Source organism: Acomys russatus, chromosome 26, assembly GCF_903995435.1.
Source record: "Acomys russatus chromosome 26, mAcoRus1.1, whole genome shotgun sequence".
NCBI lineage: Eukaryota > Metazoa > Chordata > Mammalia > Rodentia > Muridae > Acomys > Acomys russatus.
This window is the reverse complement of record NC_067162.1, coordinates 33520416-33542038: the sequence shown is the minus strand read 5'-3', so window position 1 is coordinate 33542038 and position 21623 is coordinate 33520416. Positions and strand designations below refer to the sequence as shown.

Below are 21623 nucleotides of genomic sequence, written 5' to 3'. Positions count from 1 at the left end.
TCTACTCAACACCAAAAATGGTCATACCTACCATAAATACAGAAAGTCAGTTTTTAAAACTTTTTTTTCTTTTTCTTTTAAGCTACAAGTCCTCAACACTCTTTGTGTGTGGGTTTTTTTTTTTCTTCTTCTGAAAGTGGGAGTGCTTAACTTTTCCCCCTTGAAATTGGCTTCAGCAGAAAAGCTATTCTTAAAAATCCCCAGAAAGCTAAAGCAGTTCACATTGTTTTTCTTGAATACTTTCTGCCCATTTTTTTAAATTAACAAAATAAAACAAAATATTTTTCTGGAACAAAAGGAAAAAAAAACATAAAACAATGATTCTGAAAACAGAACAAAGTGTGAGCGATTGACCTGAGAATAAAAAGACATTACATTTCTTTTTTTTTTTTTTTTTTTTTTTCCTTTTAGCAAGCCATTGGTATCTGAATGCTAAGATAGCAAGAAATTTAAAACTGTGACCAGGTGGAGTGCTTTCCCATACAGTGCATGCCGGGCTCCTCTGTGCTATCAAGGTGGGGCAGTTCTCAAAAGGGACAAATATACAAGGGGTTTAAGCTCCAAGGACAATAGGCAGGCCCTGCGGACTTCAGTTTCCCAGACCAATAGTACCTTTAAAAGGACACAATATAACAGGGTTAGGGTTTGTGTTTTCTCTTTTTTAATATTAAAAAAAAAAAAAAAAAAAAAAGACAAGAATGTAAAATCACCGGCATAGATAGGTATATGGGAAAACAACCCACGCTTTTTCCTTTTTTTTTTTTTTTTTTTTTTTTTTGTTTTTTGTTTTTTTGTTTTTTGTTTTTTTGTTTTTTTTGGTTAGAAGCTTTGGAATTGCAGTTAGTCTATTTTTGAAATTGGTTTGTTATTAATTTTTTTTATTTAAATTCATTTGTAACTGTTCATCTTCAAAGCTTACAATCTGAAGGTGTCCGTTCCTACACTGGTCAGACCACTGTCCTTGGGGCAGCTGGGGTCTTTGGGACCCTCCACCGGGCTCGCCGGTCCTTCGGACTTTTGGCTGAGATCCGTGTCAGACTCCTCCGAATAGTCGTCTGTTGGCATCGAGGGCTGAACCCCTGAGGTGCTGCATGAACTTGAGGTAACCGTTGAAGATGAGGAGAGAGGAGGAAAAGAAGGGGGCTTCGCGGCCGAAGCCCGGGAGCCCACTGGCGGCCAAGACTTCCTGGAGGCGTGGGGGGAAGCGGACGAGGACGGGGCGGCCGACGGGGGAGGGGGGCTGTCGTTTGAGTGAGCGGCAGACTGCGAGGTAGATGCGGTGCTAGGATCGGGGAAGCAGGCAGAGTGAGGTAATAAACTAGGGTGCTCTTTGGCGTTTCTTGCTGCTCTCGTGATTGTTCTGTGTTTGTGCAAGGCCGACTCGAGATGCTGACTCAGCGCTTCCTCCCCGCAGAGCGCGCTCTCGCACGCCAGGCAGTGGTAGGAGCCGCCACCTCCGCTGCCTCCACCACCGCTGCCGGTGGGGACGTGAAGCACCATCTCTTGCAGGTTCACCACTGACTGGCCGAAGAAGCAGAGGGACTTCAGGTGGCTCCTTGCCGCCTCCTCGTCGCCGAAGCCCGCCTGGCACTTGCGGCAGACCAACTTGTACTGCACCTTTGGAACAATGAAGGGGTCACAGAGGGAGTCCGCACTTTTGCTTTCTGCTTCTGGCTCTTCGGGGGGTTTCGGCAGGAGGGGGGACACCTCACGGGGGACATTTTTCTGTTCTTCTGGTTTGGGGGATTCTTTGGCAGGGTCTTTGTCTGGGGAAGCAGCCCCCTGGGGGACTGGGGTTTGGCTTGCTTTGGGCTGCTGCTGCTGCTGCACTTTTTGTTGTTGTTGCTGCTGCTGCTGCTGTTGCTGCTGCTGCTGTAGTTGCCGCTGCTGCTGCTGTTGCTGCTGCTGCTGCTGAATAGCCTCCTGCAGACTCTGCTGGTATTGCTGGTACTGCTGCAGTAGTGAGCCTGGCGACAACCCCATCAGGGCCTGCGACAGGGCAGGGCTGTAAGGGAACAGGCCTTCCATGCCATACATAGGCTGCAGGTACCCGCTCTGCAGGGCGCCAGGGATCTGGGGGGCATAATAAGGAGAAAAGCCTGGTACGAAGTAAGGAAGGAACTGGCTCGTGAGCAATGCTGTGGGGTCTGAAGTCAAGGCCGCCTGCAGGGCCTGCAGCTGAGCAGGGTCCACCGCATACTCCATGGAGGGCAGAGGGGCTGAGATGGTAGCTGTAGCCGCTGTAGGGGCCTCCCCTTTCTCCTTCTTGGGGACAGGTAGAGGTTCCCCTTTCCCTTTGTGTGCCTTCTCCTTCTCCTTTCCTTTCTCACCATCTTTGTCCTTCCGTGGCTGTTGCAGGGGGAGCTGCGGTGTGGGTATCGGCTGGGCGGCTGGAGGCGGCGGCGGAGGCTGCTGCACCTGTGGCTGCGGCTGCTGGGGTTGTGGGGGTTGCTGAGGGGCCATCGCCATGGTGGCTTGTGCTGGGGTCGGGGAACTCAGCGAGGCTGAGGACGGTTTATTTGGTAATCCAGATGTGGGGAGGCCAGGGGAAGGAACGGTTGTGCTGGGCAGACCCATCAGGTTCGGTTTAGGAGACGTTAAAGCTAAAAAGGAATGGAGACAGAAAAACCAACGGTCAGTCTAGAGGTGGTTGAGTCACAAACTCAAGGTGTTAACACCCATGAGCCTTTTGGGGGGGCGGGGTGCCACAGATGTCTAAACCTGAAGGGTCCTCTCGAAGCTAGTGCTGTCAGCAGATGACCCAGCCATGCTCAGGGTTAGTCGCCAAGTGTTTTTTTAATCAAGACACAGGCCTGGGTCAGCTTCCACACTTCGCCATGTAGAAAACCTCCAAGCATCTCCCTGCCCGACACCAACACTCACTAGCCACCTTTTCCTTGTTCTGTTACTTCCAGCTGCCATTCACATTGCCCAGCGTGGATTTGTTTCCAGTGCCTGGGGCTCATGTAAACCAAAGCTGTCATCAATGTGCTACGGAACTAGTAAGGCCACGGGAGAAAGCCTAAGCAGGCACCCTAGCAGGGCACCGAGGCCACATGAACAGTCGTGGAAGCGTCTACACAGGCCTCAGCATCCGGCACCACTGCCGCCGCCAATATGAGTGAGAAGAAAGAGGAAGAGCCAGGAAGGCGGAAAACGACCCATCCAGGGAAAATGGTTTCAGTGCCTTGGTTCAGATGTGCAGCAGTGATTCTGTGGAGCAAGACCACCACCCCCTCCAGCCTCTGTGTAAACAATATACCACAGGGACTGTGGGGTCTCAGACACACGGGGTAACACACCCTCAGTTCCCAAGGCGTCACAGCCTGTCCTAACCACCACTCTGGTTTTGCTTCCCAGCAACTGTGGGCTGTAACCCTGGGGCACACAAAATGCAGTCCCTATCTATCTATCTATCTATCTATCTATCTATCTATCTATCTATCTATCTATCTATCTAATCTTTGGCCTTGTTCAACCCTAACCTATCATCACTACATGCAAAGACTTTACCCACCCCATGGCCTAAGAGCCTCTTGTCTTCACAGCTATCTCCCAGAGTGACAGGAGAGAGTATCTCTGCAGATGGAACACCAAAGCTCCAGCTGTGATAAGGCATCGTGTGCCGGGAGGGGGCAGTGCCAAAAAGAGACGAACCCTGGAACACCTCCACGTTGACCACAGGACACCTCACAGCTACTCAGTATATCACCGGGACCAGCTTCTCCCCAAAAGCTGAAGTACAGCAATGCACTGTCTTAATGAGGGAACAAACAAACCAACCTAAGACTGAGAAGCCCAGAGTCAGATGAGGACTGTGCCAGCTTGAATGATACGGTGTGTCAACCCCTCCACGGCAAAGAGGCAAAGAGCTCGGTCACTTCACTCAGCCAGTACCAGGAGAGCCATCTCAGGCAACTCCTCCGATTTCCTTATACACCCTGGGGGCTGAAACTGGCTAAGATGTGACTGGCTACTGAGGAAAGCTCAAACGCTTGTTGGCTAACCTGGCACAGATGAGGCAGAGTTGGGATTACAAAGTCTAAGCTCAGGGCAGGAGTTTCTGTGTGCCGGTAGGCAGAGGTGTCTGTCTGGGAGGAAAGTCTGCGGATCTGGCCAAATGATGGTTTCATGCTTTCAAGATAAAGAAGGTCTGAGGTCAGAAGGCCTTAGACTGAGAACACTGACTAAACCCCTACTATTTACCAAGCTCCGCACTGGCCACACTCAACGGGGCAGCTCAACGCACTCTCGCACTGCTGCTGCCGTAACGGTGGCTTTCTGATCTGTAAGATCAGAACTGGGCAACGTACTTCATCCCACCGAAACTCAGTTACCGCGGAGTCAGACTGACCTTGTGCGGGTTACAGCTAGCACACAATCAGATGTGTGACCTCTGGTTCACTAGGAGGCTTCTCAGAACCTCGCCTTCTATAGTCGAAGGTCTCAGGGATGAAATGAATGGCCACGTGAGGCAGGAGCTCAGCATCAGACCTGGCATATAGTAACTACTCAGATAAACGCGGGTTCCTTCCCTCCTGTTCCGGATCCTGGAGTTTTGCAAGCTGCAGTGGTTGAGGTGCTTGGTAACTTTGGCACATACGGCTTTCCAGCCTTAGTCCACTCTTCAGGGGTCAGAACCTGGACAGCACATGTATCTGTTGACTGACTGGCTCTTATTGGGTATTGTGGAAGAGCCCATAGCGCTGGGAGCCCGGAGGCCTGGCTGGGAGCTCTGGCTCCTATCCTAGCTTGCTGAATGGTCTTGACCTCCCTGAGCCTCAGGTTTCTCATCTGTAAAGCGAGGGAACGCATCAGATATTCTACTTAAACAATTTACTGTTATTTGTGGGTGCTCACGTGCTATATTGGATTTGTGAAGGCCAAAGGACATCTTTTGGGAGTCAGTGCTCCCCTTCTGCCCTGTTGAGGCAGGGTCTCTCGTATATGTCTGTTCAACTATACCCAGGTTAGCTGGCCCATAAGGCTCTGGGTCAATCTCCTGTTTCTACTTCTCCTCTGGAATCCTGGGATTGCAGATGTGTGCCAATGCCTTGGCATTTTTATGTGGACTCTGGGGATCAAAATCAGGTCATCAGGCCTACATGGCAAGTGCTTTTACCCAGGGAGCCATTGTGCGGGTCCTGGTTCTCTCATTTTCACATCATTATATGGTGGGCCTTCCTGCCAATGCCCTGGGCTGCAAGGACAGTTCAAACGCCTCACCATTTGCCCCAGTTTGCTTCCTGGCTTCAGCATCGGTCTGTACAATGATTTATGTAAAACCCTTTGTCTCGAGGCTTTCTTTTCTTGTTCCCATTAGTGAGAAACTGAGGGCAGGAATGCAGTAGCTTTATACTCTGTTGTTAAATGCCACCAACCTTACTATGCTAATTTAACTGGGACTTTTCTGAAGAGCAAGCAACAGAAGTGTAAAGCCTTGGAAAGATGAGGCGGTACTGCCAGCGAGGGGCTAGTGCGCCTGCTGGTTAGTGCAGACCTTTGTAGACAGAGCTTGCCAGTGTGTGTCCAGTCCTTACAGGACGCTGGAGAAGCAGCTCCGATTTAAGAAGGGCAGCTGGATCCAAGAGAAGATGGGTGAAGACAGATGAGGAGAAGCAAGAAAGGATTGTCTGTTGGAAGAACTGTGAAAGCCCCCATCTTTAAAGAGCGGCCATAGAAGCAACAAACATGTGTGACTCCAGATGAACAAGAGAGAGGGAAAGGGCGGACGAGGGTCCCTAGAGTGCACGCTCATCACTGGTCTGAAAGATTCAATGTATTTGTGTCCAAACTAAAAACTACATTGCTCGGCACAAGATTCCTGGTCGGTGAATTCAAACAAAGTTTCTGTAGAAAGTAGTCACTGTTCTGAAGAGAAGAGACCCCTCCACCCCCCATGGAGGAAGTACCCAGCATATAAGAAAGGCTTCCTGCTCTCAAAAAGGTGGGCGGGACTGCAGGTGTGAGGGCAAAGGGTTGACTGCAGTTCTCTCCAGCCAGTTGCTACAGGGTTCCACTCAGACTTAGCTAGAAAATTCCTTTGTCTTCTGTTTATAACAATTACCTGGGTGGGATCACATGACCACAAGGTTTGACATCCCCCGGAAATTAGAATCATCTGACACACTTAGTAACAGACACCATGAAAATGATTTCAGGAGAGACTCGGAAGTGGGTGCTTCCATCATCCCTGCACGGCAGACACCGGGGGATCCAGGTACCCAACAGGTACTTGGGGATGCCTGGCGGAGACGGGAACTGGAGTCCTGTGGCCTTTAGGTGACTAAGGAGGCAAGCGTCCTACTTGCTCACCACTCAAGACCGTTAGTAGCCACATCACAAAGCCAAGCTTCTCCTGAACCCTGAAAACCATCACCTGGAGCAGGACCCACCTGTGTTGGCTGGAGTAAAGCCTGGCAAAGAGGGGCTGTTGAGGCCGGGGAGCAAAACCGGAGGAATGCCTTGGAGCGCTGGATATGCGGTCGGAAGGTTGAGAGCCTGAAGAGGGGCATTGTCAAACATCCCCTGCTGCTGGGCTGCCAGTCCAAGGACCTCATTGGCCTTTTTAATCCGGTCCAGCTCTTGCTGAGCCATCAACTGACGTACAGTGGCTGGGTCAAAATATTCCTTCTCCTTGTCCAGCTGGCTTCCAATGGTGTCCTTAACTTTGGAGATATGCTGTTGGGAAAAGATATGGTCACGTACAGACAGCCTCGCGCTGTACTTGATGCCACACAAAGTGCACTCTGTTTTGGGTCCCTCGTAACTCGTTTGGTTTATACCGAAATGCTTGGCCATGCTTAACTTGGACTTCTTTTCTTTCGCCCGGGCGTTCTGGAACCAGACCTGAACAACTCTCTTTGGCAGTCCAATGTCATTACCTAAGACCTCACACTCTAGCATAGTGGGCGTCCTGTAGTCATTGAAGCATGACTTGAGGACCTTCAGTTGCAGATTGGTCATTTGAGTGCGAAAACGTTTCTGCCCAGGTCGATCCCCGCTGTCGCCAGATTTGCCTGCAGACCCACTTGCCCCAGGACTTGGGGAGCAGGGGTCGGCGAGGCTTGAGGTTTCACTATAGTCCACTGTACCTTCGTTGTCATATTCCTTGCTATAAAAGCTCGGGGCTGGGCTGACCAGGCCAGATGACAACCGATCTTCGTGCTCGGACATGGCCGCCATGGCCGCTTTGGTCAACCCCTCGTTAGGTGCACAACATTTGGTTTCGGTCGCAATTCCCGTCGCACTGTCATTATCTGCGTTGCCCTCGTCCCCCGTTGTGGTGTCCGTGATTGCAGTGTTGACAGAGGAGCAGTCGTCGTTGTCCAGCTTAGTCTGGTCAAAGTTCAGATTAACCGAGGACATGGAGGGGCTTTCAAAGTCTTCAATCCCTTCCACCTTGATGGAGGAAGGGCTGAGCAGAGTCCTGGGGGACAGCTCCATGGTTTTACTCACAGGCGAGAGGGGCACACTCTGACCATCGCTACTGCTTGGGGGTAGGTGGGAAAAGCTAGTTCCGTCAAAAATGTCTCCTTTCATCTGGAGGCCCCCGTCACAGTCTAAGAGCATGGCAGACAGTGTCAGGTTGTAGCCAGCTCTCTTGGCTTCGTGCCAGTGCCGAGACCGGATATGAGCCTCAAGGGCAGTCTTGGCCTTGAAGAGTGCTCTGCAGAAAGGGCATCTCCTGTGGGCCTGCGCTGGGCCCACAGCCCGGAACTGACCTTTCCTTTCCCGAGCTCGGGTGTTCTGGAACCACACCTGCACCACGCGCTTCTTCAGGCCCACCTCGTGCGCGATGTGATCCAGCATCTTTCGCGTTGGGTTGGAGTCCAGCAGGTACTTCTGGTAGAGGATCTCCAGCTGTTCCGGTGTGATGGTCGTCCTCAGGCGCTTGTCCCTCTGAGGCTCTTCTCCCCCAGTCCCACTGTCATTTTCTCCGGGGCTCGCGCTGGCCTTTTCCTCCAGCTTCCTCTTGAGTGTGTTCATGGTGGAGGTTGGCGTAGAAGGAGACGTGGCTGAGCTCACTGGGATCTGAGGGATGGCCCCCGAGAGCAGCTGGCTGGCCAGGAGTGGGTTACTGGGATCAAAGAGCATGAAGGGCATGTCCAACGACCTGTCCAGGAACTGGGGGTGGATGAACTGGTTCTGCGCGCTCAGGAAGTGAAGCTGCTGGTGCTCCTGCCAGTGCTCGAAGGACGGGAATGCCAGCTTGCACTGGTCACACTGGTAAGGGATTAGCTGAGGAGGTAGGTTTGCCAGCTGTTGGGGGGTTGACGTGTGCAGGGGCTTGAGGGGCAGATGGGAGAGCTGAGAAGGGCTGGGGCTTGACTGGGGGAGGGGGCACTGAGGAGGGGGCGCCTGTGGAGGAGGCTGCGGTAAGGAGGGGGCAGCCAGCTGCGGGAGCTTGGGCTGCGGCGCGTTGGTCTTCTGCTCCAGCGGCTCCTGCGGCTGTACCTCCGGCTTGGGCTGGCCTTGCTTCTCCTGGCCTTGGGTTGGCTGGGTGCTGGGAGGGTCGGCCTGCTTGGGCTTCTCACCGTTCATCTCTGCTTTCGAACTGAAGGCGGCCAGGTCATCGGTCTCCCCCGTGAGCTGCAAAAACGCCGAGGGGGCGGTCCCGCCCGATGGCGCTGGGGTGCTGTAAGCCTGTGAAGGCATAGGAGTGCTGCAAGAGGAGCTGGTAGGGGTGAGGATCTCCATGGCGTCCATGGAGTCCTCGTTTTGGCTGTCTTCCTGCCCCTCCTCATCCTCGTCCTTGTAACACAGCTTCTTCTGGTGTTTGATGAGATCAAAGATGCGCTGGAACACGAGGCTGCACTTTTTGCACTGGTAGTTCAAGTTGCTGGTCCGGATGTACCTATCGTTGGTAAGCTCCCGCCGCTCCCCATCCTTGCCCTCTCCCTGGTTCTCGTAGTTCTTCCGGGCCTTTTGCCGGGCATTTTGAAACCACACCACGATGACGCGGGTGGGAAGGTTTAATAAGTTAGAAAGCTGCTCAAATTCATCGTCCTTTGGGTAAGCATTGGCATCAAAGAAGTCCTGAAGGACTCTGAGCTGGTAGTCGGTAAACCTTGTTCTTGAGGACCGCTTACTTCCCCAGTACTCCTGCTTCTGGGGTTCTGGCGAAGGGGGCCGCGAGTCGATCTTGAGCTCCTCCAGGCTGGTGATGGGAGGGTTGCTGAAGTTGTACGGAGAGTCCTTGTTACGCTGCCGCTCCTTGAAGAGAGTGTTTCGGAACCAGTGCTTGATTACTTTCTGGGGCAGGCCCGACTTGTCCGCCATCTCCTTGATCTGTTCCTCGCTTGGGGAGTTGTTGATGTCGAAGTACTGCCGGAGCACTCGGAGCTGGTCGTCGGTGATTCTGGTGCGGGGCCTCTTGTTCTGCTGCTGGAGCAGGGCGGGGTTGAGCTGGTGCTGGTACAGCTGGGCCAGGTCGGCAGGCAGCGGCTCCACGGGGCCGAGCTGAGGGGGCAGCTGAGCCGGCAGCGTCTGCAGCGGCATGGTCTGCATCATGAGCGGCGAGAAGATGGGCAGCTCCATGGGCATGGAGAGCTGGGTGAGAGGCACGGAGGGCTGCGCTGGGGCGATGGTGGGCGAAGTGATGGGTGGAGCCGAGGCGGGGATGGCCGGCGTGGAAGCTGGCTGCGGGGGTGCCGCGGGAAGCGGGGGCGGAGGGGGTGGAGGGGGAGGGGGTGGCGGCTCTGGGGTCTGGGGCCTCAGTGGGTACAGTTTATCGTAGTGTTCTCTGTATTGCTTGGCAAACCTCTCCAGCTGCTTGAAGGGGAAATAGTTCTGATGCACGTGTTCCTGATGGCTCTTTAGAATCAGGATGTTGGAGAACAGCTTGCCACAGGAGTCACATTCAAGCTTCTCCAGGCTGTCACCCTGCTCCGTCTTTCCGTTCTTCTTCTGTACCTTCTGCTTGTTCTCATTGTACTGTATGACCAGCTCGAAGCCAAAGTTCTCCAGCAGGGCCTTGGTAGCGTTCCCTCTGGCGTCGGAAGCGATGCGCGGAGGAAGCACAGAGGCCTCAGAACCACCCCCGGGTGCCGACTCTTTCTTCTCTTTGGCCTTCAAGGCATCTGGCAGTGATTCCTTCGGTCCTGTGTTACCCTCTGCCCCCTCTGATCCCTCCCTCTCTCGCTGGCTTTCTTTCTCCTTCTCTTTGATGGCCAGTTTGTTTTTCTTTTCCGGGTGCTGGCTTGGCTGGAGGAGGGCTGGGTGACTCTGGGAAAGAGAGAGCTGACTCTGTTGCTGTTGCTGCTGCTGCTGTTGCTGCTGCTGCAGAATCTGCTGGTGGCTCTGCTGTGGGATCTGGACCTGAGCCTTCAGATCATCCAGCAGGCCTGGGCCTGACCCTGTCAGCGTCAGTGCACCGCTGGTCACAGGCAAGCTCACCTCAGGGTTGAGCTGGAACTCAGCGCTGGGGATGTAGAAGGGGAAGAGGAGATGCTGCTGCTGCTGCAGTTGGAGCAAGGTCTCTGTGGTCATGGGAAAATGAGGGAGGAGAGCCGGGTTGAACAACTGAGACTGGATCAGGGCCGCCTGCTGCTGCAGCTCCTGCTGCAGGTGTGCCTGAACTTGAGCTTGGGCCTGGGCCAGTGTCTGTGCTTGCTGCTGCTGCTGCTGCTGCTGCTGCTGCTGCTGCTGCTGCTGCCTAGATGCAATCATATCTGCTAACTTCTTCCTGTTGGTCTCCTTGGGCTCCGAAGGGGAAGTGATGTTGGCACTGATGGGATTCCCCAGAGGCGGCATCACCACGTTCTCAGTGGGCACCTGGCTCAGCAAGTTGGAGCTCGGAGCCATGCCAGCACCACTCGGATTGGTGGTGGTAAAGGTGTTGGCGCCGCCCGTGCTCACAGGGCTTGGAGTCGAGGAGCTGAGGGACACGCTACCGCTGTTCCCAGTCCCGTTGCTGCTGCTGCTGCTGCTGCCGCCACTTGCTGCTTCCAGCTTGGCTGCCCTGGCCTTGGTTTGGTGTAACACAGACCTCATGTGGATCTCCAGCGTGGAACTCTGGCTGTATGCCACGTTGCAAGTGTTACACTTAAACGGTTTGTTGTCCGGGCTGCTAGTGGGCTCTGGCTGGCCCGTTGCTGATTCCTGAAGGGCCCTCTTTAGCTTATGCAGGTGGGAGACAGAATTGTAGTGCACCAGCAGGATGTTCTTTTGAGTGAAAGATTCCTTGCAGACAGTACACTTGTAAGGCCGAGAAGGGTCTAGGAACTTCTCCATGGTAAAGTTGGGGCCTTTTCTGAAAGGTAGGGCTCTTTTTGGCTCTGAGCCTGAGTCTTCCAGTACGGACCCGGAGTCGCTGCCCGTTGGGCTCTGCTTATCTTCCAGGTCACTCTCTTCCTCCTTGTCTTCTTCGACAATGATGGTGTGGTCTTCAGCCAGGGTGGGGTCTCCCACTGCCAAGAGGTCCCCGTTGGCTAGAAGGCCCCCATAGAGCTGTTGGATGTCGGCCTCGCTCAACTCCAGGTGACTTGTCTCAAGGTGTTTTTTCAGAGCCTGGAAAGTCCGGAAGCTGCGCTGACAGAGACAGCACATGGTGGCAGCTCGGATCACGTGGTACTGAGAGTGGAGCTGCAGCTTTTCAATGGTCTTGAAAGCCAGGCTGCACTGATTGCAGCGGTACTTGTACACGTGGCGGTCCGACACGGGCAGCTGAGGCCTCTTGGCGTGCACCTCGTTGAAATGGGTCTGAAGGGCGGCGGAGGTTTTGAAAACCTGGTTGCACCCCTTCTTCCAGCAGAGGAAGCCCGAGTCTTCTCTCACACAGCTGGGGTCAGCAGCAGAGGGCTTCAGATCGCCGCTGTGCTCTGTGCTGGCTGATGGTAAGGTGTTCTTTCCCAGATCCTCCGAGGCTTCTGGAAAAAAAACAAAGACATCAAGCCCAAAGATAAAAAGGGCGTTGCTTCCTCGGCGTCACACAGAGCTGGTTATCTAGCCAGGCTTTATGAATATAGGAGACACCCAACTAACAGAGACAAATAGGAGGGTATAAATAGGTCCAATTCGTATCACTGACCTAACAGTCTTCTAGGTAGTGTTTAATTGACTTAGAAGCGTCAGTTTCTCAAAAGGTAGTTTGAAGGTTACAGATCTTTTTTGTTTTGTTTTGTTTTGTTTTTTTGAGACAAAGTTTCTCTGTGTAGCTCTGGCTGTTCCTCAAACTCATAGAGATCCTCCTGCCTTTGCCTCCCAAGTGCTGAGATTAAAGGCCTGAGCCACCCAGTGAAGGTTACTGATCTTAATGGTACCATTTATGCACACTTTGTTATAAAAATTCAGCACATCATGGAGAGCTGGAAAGATGGCTCAGCAGTTAGGAGCATGGGCTGGTCTTCCACAGGACCCAGGTTCAATTCCCAACACCCACATGGCAGTTCACAACTGTCTGTAACTCTCATTCCAAGGAACCTGGCACTTTCACACAGACATACATGCAGGCAAAACACCAACGCACATTAAATAAAAATAAACCTTAAAAGAAAAGATTTAGCACATCGGATCTGTTGTAAGGACATCTACACTAATGCTGTCCTAATTTGTGAGTAAGTTAAACATTTGGGTTTCTTTCTTTCTTTCTTTCTTTCTTTTTCTTTTTCTTTTTTTTTTTGGGTGGGGGGTTGGAATAGCGTTTCTCTGTGTGATAGTCCTGGCTATCCTGGGGTCATTTTGTTAAGACCAGGCTGGCCTCAAACTCCAAACGATCCGCCTGCCTCTGCCTCCTGCCTAGCAGTTTTGCGTTTCTTAAAGGCATTTAGTTTCATGTTTAATGGGACTCCTCTTTTTGTTGTGTAAAATATTTATTTATTTATTTTGCATCACCGTTTCTTGAACCCAGGTCCTTGCTCATGCTAGTAAATAAGTATTACCAGTTACTAAAATGTATTACTTTTTTTTTTTTTAAACAATGAGTTCCTCATATCCAAAAATACCTTGTTCCATGTCATCTGTCCACTTCTAATGTGGACACATCACAGGGAAGAAAGCTAGTCACCAACAGTATGGACCTTAGATATCTCTAAGAGTGTGTGTTAAAGACTGAGAGGTTTGCGGAGGTCTAGGAACCACTGTGCAAGGACAGCTGGAGCACCTACGTGTGTGATGGTGGTCCTTCCAAAGCTGTGTCTACAATAAGGCAATCCCAGAAGAACTCTATGCAGAGGTAGCAAGAAAGACAACTAACACCTTTGAATCTCTAGCAACTCAGTCCTCAGCAGAGCCCTCCAGGGGGATGTACATCCTCACCAGCATCCCACCAGATCTCATGGCAGTCCTTTAACTTTAAAATCATGTGGGCAAATAGACCACAGGACCTGCGCTAAGGCCCAGAGTATGCACTTTTTGGTAATGGAACCCATCGGTCCCATTCACTCAGGGTGTGTTATAAAGAATCCCTAGGCCCTCGCGCCTCACGAAAACTTGAGCCCAGGAATTCATCTTGTTTGTAGGAATAAAGATTGATGACACTAACCAGGTTGCTTTCCCGCCTCTTCCAGATTGGAATTCCCATCTCGGTCAGCAGGAGCAGCTGTGGGGAGGAACATGCTGCTGGGCATCACCACCTCAGGAGCGGTCACCTGAGGAGATGGGGGCAGAGAAACAGGAACAGTCAAATCGTGGTGGAAACAGACACAAAACACGAAAAGGTATAAAAATTATTTAATAAGCAAAATTAGCCTTCGCTGGTGTAAAGCTAGGTGTCACTTTTCATAGCTCAGTGAAGACTCATGTTTATTAGACAAAGCTCACATCAGTCAAAAGTGTTTCTACGGTTACATTCTGGACATAATTAGCAGTGCACACTTGAAGAATAATCTTATTATTAATATTTTTCTTTTATGCAGAATTTTGACTTTGATCACTGACAATGTTTTGTCATGGGCTGTGAAACTTCTTGTGCAACCAATTAGGTAGATAAGTTGAAAGGCCCACCTTAAGCTGCTGAAAACATAATAAGGGCCCTAATTAAATCATACCCAGTAAAGTACACGGTAATCTTGAAGCAGGGAGCATTGTAGCACTGTTTTCAAAATGTATTCAGGCAAGGAGAGGAGGGGAGTCAGAGTGAAGGAGAGGGTGAGAAGGGGAGAGGAGAACAAAGGGGCGGCTAAGGACTTGCAGGCACACTGGCAGCTTCTCCAGGAAACAGCGTTGTGTAACCCTTTACAAGCTGATAATCAAGCACAAACAAGCGTGGTTTTTTGTAACTCACATAAGTCAGAATTTCGTCTAGAGCCCTTCTGCAGGAGGCACACAGCATCCGAGGGAGGGAGGCATATGCCTAGCGTCCCAGCCATCCGGCTCTTTCTGCACAGTGTTCTACAGCAGGGCACCCTCCCTGACCCTGAGACCGGGCTGCTAGTCCCTAATGGAGTGTTTCCTTAATTAGCCCTGATCTGAGTAGCTACATTTTAGGTCAGATCCTCAGACTTTTCCCTTCTGTCTCCCTGCTGTGTGGCCAGAAGCTAGTCCCAACATCCTATAGCAGGCAGGCCCAGTGTGACAGGGATGGGCAGGCTCACCAAGTCGCATGTGTGACGCACCGGTGGCCAAGTCCTCAAAGTCAAACGACTCTTGCTTTCCCGCCTGTGGCTGCCACGTATGGGGCGGGACCTGCACACCATCCACCTTGTCTGGGAGGGTGGCCTGATAGGTAAGACATGGATGGTGCCGGAGGGCCAACTGGGGGAGTAGGTACAATCATGTCCCGCTGCATACGTGTGTGTGACGTTCCCAAAGCTAAAAGGGTTGGAGAAAGGCAGCAGGGTTTCGTTGCATGCTGTGAGGCAGGGAAATCTGGCAGCAGCAACAATCCCAAATGAATCAGAGATTGCTTTTAGTTTGACAACTGGTAGAAAAGTAACGGGAAGGGACATGGTACCCAGCCCCACCCTGGAGGCCATGCTGTACTCATCAGACCAAACTGCACTGCGAGAACACCAGCACTTAAGAGTTTTGTTCAAACTTAATATACTAAAGAACATTTTAGTGACTGTTAAGATCCCAGCCTTCTCAAATAGCTGCTGGCATGTGACACTGTTCTCTGGTGTCACCGACTACAGGCTCAACAAGGAGGGGAAACCCAGACATTCCCTAACCACTAACCAAAAAGACAGTTCATATTTAGGTGTCTGACTTTTGTTCTTCTTCCAGCCAATAGGAATAGAACATAAGCAACAGGCGCTACAGAGAAGGGTCCCCGAGAAGCCCCATGCTAGGAAGAGCAGGTGTGTGGCAGGTGAATTGGAAAGGCATGTGCCCGCCCTCAGACAGCTGCATGACACACAGAGCCTGCGGCAGCTGCTTAGAGAGCTAGCTGGCTGCTGAGTTGTCGGGAACAGGGTGGAGACTGACAAACTCGGTCTGTCTATTTTCTTTTTAATAGAAAGCATTTCTGACCAGTGTGGTTGGGGAGTCCAGCGGGAATCCAAGAAGTGAAAGGTCACCGATTAATTTATAGTCTTCAGCCAAGGGAGAGCGCGAGGTTGGGGGTAAGAGGGGAAGAAAGAAAAGGCGGAAAAAAAAAAGAACCCCCACCCCAACCTCTTTTCTCAGTTGTAGCTGCAGGATCAGTCCTTTTTGGGGATCTTTAGGAATTATGAAAAATGAATCACGAGAGAAAAAAAAAAAAAGACCCTACAGAGTAAAAAAGAATACAATTATCTATCACCTCAGCCGCGCATCATTATAGAAAACCATGGGCTCTTTACAGGCGTTACAGTAAGGCAGACATCCCCTCCAACAGACTCGGCACGATGGATCAGTAATTGTTTTCATACACTTTAATTAGAAAACCTCAGATGGCTATGAATAATAATGGAAAAGAGAGACTTTTGCACTTGAAAGGTTGAAGTCAATCAAGTGTGAATGACGGCAAAAAAAAAGGAGGGGGAAAAAAAGACACCAATTCATCAGCCCTCTGTTGTCTCGCTGCGACTTTAATCATAATTCCTGATTGGGATTCAAGAAGGCAGTAAGCAGCGGTTCTTTGTCAGCCTTCACCTTCCATCAATTAACTCTCCCCGAAATATAATCATCAACCTCACTCGCTCCTCTGCATCTTAATCTGGCCTCGGGACCCGCAACCCCTGCCCCATGTGTGTTTGAGGAAGGACTCTTGTCTGCATTCCTTGTCTCATGTGCACTATGCCCATAGTGAGCTGGCATATGCAATTTAATAGGCAAGAAATCCCCAGGAGGCAAAGAGGAAGGTCCCTAAAGCGAACTCAGGGTCTCTGTGTGCATGCGTCTGAACTAAGGTTGATGGAGAAGCTGGCTCACTGGGTAGGTGGACCAGTGGGGCCCCCACAGGTTTACAAACATTTATATTTCCAGGCCTGTGTCTCTTCTTCCTCCTACCGGTTTCTAGAACTTTGTACTCTAGACTTCTTCCTAGAAGGCCAGAAATGTAATCAGGCTAACAGCTCACAGAGGTGCCCTGCTCAGTGAGGAGAGGGGGTCCAAAAGCAGTGTGCTCCCTCAGTGGTTGCCTTGGCGGCATATGGCTTCGCAAACATACTTGGCTCCTGGACTGCATGAAAGGTTCAGGAGGTCATAGCCGTGGTCTCTAGTGGGCCTAGCATGCCAGCCACTCAGCTGTGCTAAGTGAAGAGCTAGAAAGGCTTTCCCTTCCCACAGGTGCATCAGAGCATACAGTGGACGATGATCATGGCCATTCTAAGTCTGCCCAGACCTCCGTCAGTGGATCTCACCACTGACTTTTCTGCAAGCAACACATAAACGTATCTTGCTCTCTGCCAACCCTTCTCCTCCTCCACCTGCCCTCCAGACCCATCCACACCTCCAACTGCGGCCAAGCAACTCAGATGCCTACACACCTCCTATGGACTGATTTTTCTGATGAACATTTGTGGTGGTTTAAATGAGAAATGTCCTCTGCAGGCAGACATGTTTTAACACTTGGTCTCTAGTTGGGGGTGCCATTTGGAGACTGGCCTTGCTGGGAGAAGTATGTCACAAGGGGTGGGCTTTAAAGTTTCTCCTTTTAGCCAACTTCTAGTGTTCTCTCTCCCCTCTCTCTCTCCCTCCTCCCTCCCTCTCTTTCTGTCCTCCCTCTATCTCTGTCTTCCCCCTCTCCCTCCCACCCCTCCCCCTCTGCTTTCTGTGGTAGAGATGAGCTCTCTCAGCCAGCCTCCCTGCCATGAAACATACATGAAAATAAACTCTCCCCTTCTATAAGCTGCTCTTGGTCATGGTCTTTTATTATACCGACAGAAAGCCAGGATACCTGCGCATCTATAAACACCAAAAATGTTAAGTCATATCTCTTGGCCAGGAATATTTAAATAGACTTAACTGTAAGACAGGATTCTTCTGGCTAAGGGAAACAAATCAGCTGATTAGAGCCATTACTCCCTCAAGACTGGCCTCAGCCATGACACTAGATGCTCTCCTCCCATCTCTTCTGAGACAAAAGTAAGTAAGCACACCACAGTGTGCAGAGAGGAAGGGAATCCTGGAAGGAACCATTGGCTGAGAGGTGAGTACTGAAAATCTGGAAGCAGAGAGGCCTTAATACCTTCGTATCAAGTGAAGAGGCATCCCCGTTAGCTCGCTCTACTCCGAGGCTGGAATCCTAGTTGAAGCAATTCCCACATGCAACAACAGGAACCAGAGTGTCACATCAAGCTAAGAAGCTTGAGCAATCCCCAAGCAGGGCCCTGTGGAAGGGCAAGAGCCTTGGATGACTCTGCGTACTCATCTGCCCGGCACTTACTAGCCATCTAGCAGTGCCCGGCTCATGCCCGTGAGATGTGGAAGCAAGACCTGGTTCCTGCTCCTGAGAAGCTCACCACCCAGAGTAGTCTGGGGAGACCTCGAGCCCTCAGAAAGTTCAGTGAAAGTTGTAGCCTCCAGGAAGAACATTTCTGAGCACAGAATAACTCACATAATTTCAAGGAATCAAAGGTTCCCCAACAGGTGGGGAATCCACGGACTCAGGTGAGTTCCCATGGCCGGCCAGCCAGAGACGATGGCATGGGTTCATGAATACCTACTAATAACCGCTTCCTAGTAGCCCTTCAGTATTTGAGGTTATAAGTTAATCCTTTTCAAGTTTCTTTGTTCAGACATGCAGGGTCTCGATGGCTCTGGTCTCCATTTGAAGGTGGTATGAAGATTTGAAGGCAGTGCTGTGTTTGCTGTCTCTCTTGGAAAACTGCGGCTGGAAGGCTTAGGGAGGCTGCTCTTCCAGGCTCCAGCTCACGGATGGGGAGGTACTACATCCAATGCCACATGTAGCTCAGGTTATGCCCTACCAACTCCCCGTGGTGGTGACCCTTCAAGTATATCTGTCAAACCTACCTCAAGATAGGCGGCCGAGGATAGATTATTACGAACAGCACCTCCCACATGCTGGGCAGCAGAGAGAGCCTCTCAGAAAGCCTGGGGGACGTGGTGTGGGCTTTCACTGAGGAGAGCGCCCTTCTGGAAGGCTACCAGGCAACAGGTAGATATGCCAGGTCCTTGATTCCCAAGGAAGACTCGAAGGCCTCCGCTCTTCAGTGGAAACCAACCAGGGTGAACCACCCAAGACAGAGGGAAGGAGATCGGAAGCCACAGGATAGACCGCCTGTGGCTTGGACCTAGCCATCTCTTGTGTCCTGGTTTGGTCTCAAGACTCTAGGCATGAACTTGAAACTGAACTGCTTTCAGGGCTGATCCCCCAGCTAGTGGCGAATGGCGTGTGCTGCCTGGGAGGAGACGACAGGGCCCCTGCTCTCCTGCTGCACTCTCTGACCCCACAGGCACCACTCGCACAGAGCCTAAGCTTTAGTGCCTCTCCTTTACACCTCCTCACGGCAGGTGAAGCACGGCAGCAGCACAGTCTCTGTAGGATCTTGTCTCTGTCTATACAGTGCCTTCGTCATCACTGTCACCATCATCATAGTATGCTTCTTAAATTTTTCTTGTTTGTTTGGTTTGTTTTGTTTTTTTCCCCAAGACAGGGTTTCTCTGTGTAACAGCTCTGGCTGTCCTGGACTTGCTCTATAGACCAGGCTGGCCTCGAACTCACAGGAGATCCACCTGCCTCTGCCTCCCAAGTGCTGGGATAAAAGGTGTGTGCCACCACCGCCTGGCTAATTTTACTTTTTTTTTTTTTAAGATTTTTTTATTTATTAAGTATACAGTGCTCTGCCTGCATGTACACCTGCAGGCCTGAAGAGGGCATTAGATCCCATTATAGATGGTTGTTAGCCACCATGTGGTTGCTGGGATTTGAACTCAGGACCTCTGGAAGAGCAGTCAGTGTTCTTAACCTCTGAGCCATCTCTCCAGACCCTTTTCTTTTCTTTTCTTTTTTTTTAAAGACAAAGTCTCAAAGCACCCAAGGTAAACCTCCAACGCATAATCCTCCCGCCTGAGCGCTGGGACGATAATGATGTGTACCACCTGGCCTACTCTCAAAAAATTTTAATCGATGCATCTAATCATACAAATGTATGGGGTTTAACGCGAAGTTTCAAAACATGGTCTGCTCTGTGTGCCCATCAAATGAGGACCTTGGCATATTCATCTCGAACATTCATCATTTCTTCATCAAACATTAAAAAGCTTCTCTTACATCCGAAATCTATACTGTGGCTGAGTGCAGTTGGCCGACTGTGCAACAGGACGCTGGGATGCTCTCTTCCTACTCACCTCTAACTTTGAATTCTCTGACAAACCTCTCTACCTCCCCTGCCCCCACCAAATGCTCCCTTTCAAAAAAATCAGCGACCGTGTGGTTGCTTGTACAGTTGCTATTTGTAACACCTAAAACTTACACATACACAAACAAAACTGTAGGCTACATTAACGTTTATGTGGACCATAATAAAAACATAAACCAGAACTAGAGTTTAAAAGCTGACAACGAGAAAGGCTGATGATGGGGTGGTAGTGGGGGTAGGGAAGACAAGAAACGGGGACCGCTATACGTGTGCACGTGTACACCCGGGGAGACAAGAGAGCTGAGCAAGGATGAATCGGAGAGCAAAGCTTCATTAGACCCCGAGAGGCAAGCAGTGGCAGTATACCAAGGTCACTTCTAATTTAGAGCATCTAATTGGCAAACAGGCTCCAAATGGCTATCATCTCACAGGGCTCGGAATTAATGAAGCCCGATTATTTCATTGCCTTCCTCTGAGATGGAGACAGAGTGAAAGAGCCTGTACGCAGGTGGGTGTGACAGCCCCAGGGCCAGGGGAAGCAGGAGAGCCCCCTGGTGGGGGAGGGGGAAGCCTGCCCCTGACATCCCCACATACATGGAGCACAGAGAGTCACAGGAGCTGGTTGAGGATCACAGGAGGCCAAACTGTTTTACCCCCACAGAAGTGAGGAGGAGAGGAAAGCCACAGCAAAGGCAGGGACAGGAGCAGAAGAGGGACATCTGGGCTTGTATAAAACATGGAGTCACTGTGGGCCAGAAGAGAGGAGGAGGAGGAAGAGGAGGAGGAGGAAGAAAGAGTTCTAGGCTCAGCCTCATTTCAGCTGTGAGGTCCCATTTTGTTAAGTGATTAAGGAACAAAGAAAATGTCCTCATATTAATGACCTAGGATCCCAGTGGTATGTCCTGTCACTTAGAAGACACTGATCAATTAGAATAATTTAAGACAATTGAAACGCATGGTGGGTGGTCTTTCCCATTCTTACTTAGGAGCAAGAAACATGTGTCTATGGACACTCATCCCGTGCCCCTCCCAAGGACAAAGAAAATAAATATAGCCGCTGGGATGGGGGGTGGGGGGCGCGGAGTGGGAGGGGGTAAGCGGGGCAGAATCGAAGTGCCAACATCACCCCAATGTGAAGCCTTGGCTTGTCTGGAAATTAGACTTAGTTACTTGAAATCAACAATGAGTGATGGTGGTGGTGGTGAGATTACCCAGGAGGAGCACATGTCTAGCTGCCCTAAGGCTTTAGAGCTTTCCTTCCTTCCCATGACGTGGAAAAAGATACTGTTTGAGCCGTTTCCAGTAGGCCGCGCAGAAACTAGCGCTGCGGGTGCCATTCGAGCGGTAGATGGCCAGTGCTGCAAACGCTGCCCACGGAGAGCATTTTTCAAGCCCCCTCATCAGTGAAAAGAAGGGGGAACCCATGGAAGACATAGATATGAGATGCTGAGCATAAGCAAGCAGCTGTTACCATAGCAACAGACGTATTAGACACTGCAGGTTCCTGGAAGCTGTCTGATAAGGTATTATTAAATGAAGCCTCCTCAAAACGCTCTCCATTTACAACAGAACGGAAAGACACTGCGTAAAAAGTAATCTATTTCCATTTATCAAGGCAGAACTTACTTTCAGATGGACTGAAACCCAATACACGCTACTTCCTGAGACTAGAGCTAGAACGCCTAGCTGTAGACACCCTGGTCTATGTCCCGCATGCACCAGGGATCGTCTATCTGGGGGCCTTTGCCAGCTTTTCCTATTTTGTCGCCAGAGCTGCCAGCCTGACCCGCTCTGTTCACTGCCCAAGGAGACACAACTTCCTCCTCTGGGAGGATGAGTGACAGACACGCTGGCTACTCCTCGCTATCAAACACAGGAAGAAGGAAGAGCTTTAGTTTAGAGGCATCCTCATCGGATTGCTTTCAGAGCCCGCTGCTC

General features: G+C 51.0%; 1 protein-coding gene across 5 annotated transcripts in view; it reads right to left on the bottom strand.

Moving 5' to 3' along the window:
• Positions 1-797: 797 nt before the first annotated feature.
• Positions 798-21623, bottom strand: part of Zfhx3 (zinc finger homeobox 3) — a 235895-nt gene continuing 215069 nt past the window's right edge. For all 5 annotated transcript variants that reach the window (XM_051169206.1, XM_051169204.1, XM_051169208.1 and 2 more), the window contains 3 exons: positions 13484-13589; positions 6396-11870; positions 798-2603 (listed from right to left, as the gene is read on the bottom strand). In XM_051169206.1, coding sequence (XP_051025163.1) covers positions 916-2603; positions 6396-11870; positions 13484-13589 — 7269 coding nt within the window. In that variant the 3' untranslated portion in view covers positions 798-915. The remainder of the gene's footprint in view (positions 2604-6395; positions 11871-13483; positions 13590-21623) is intronic.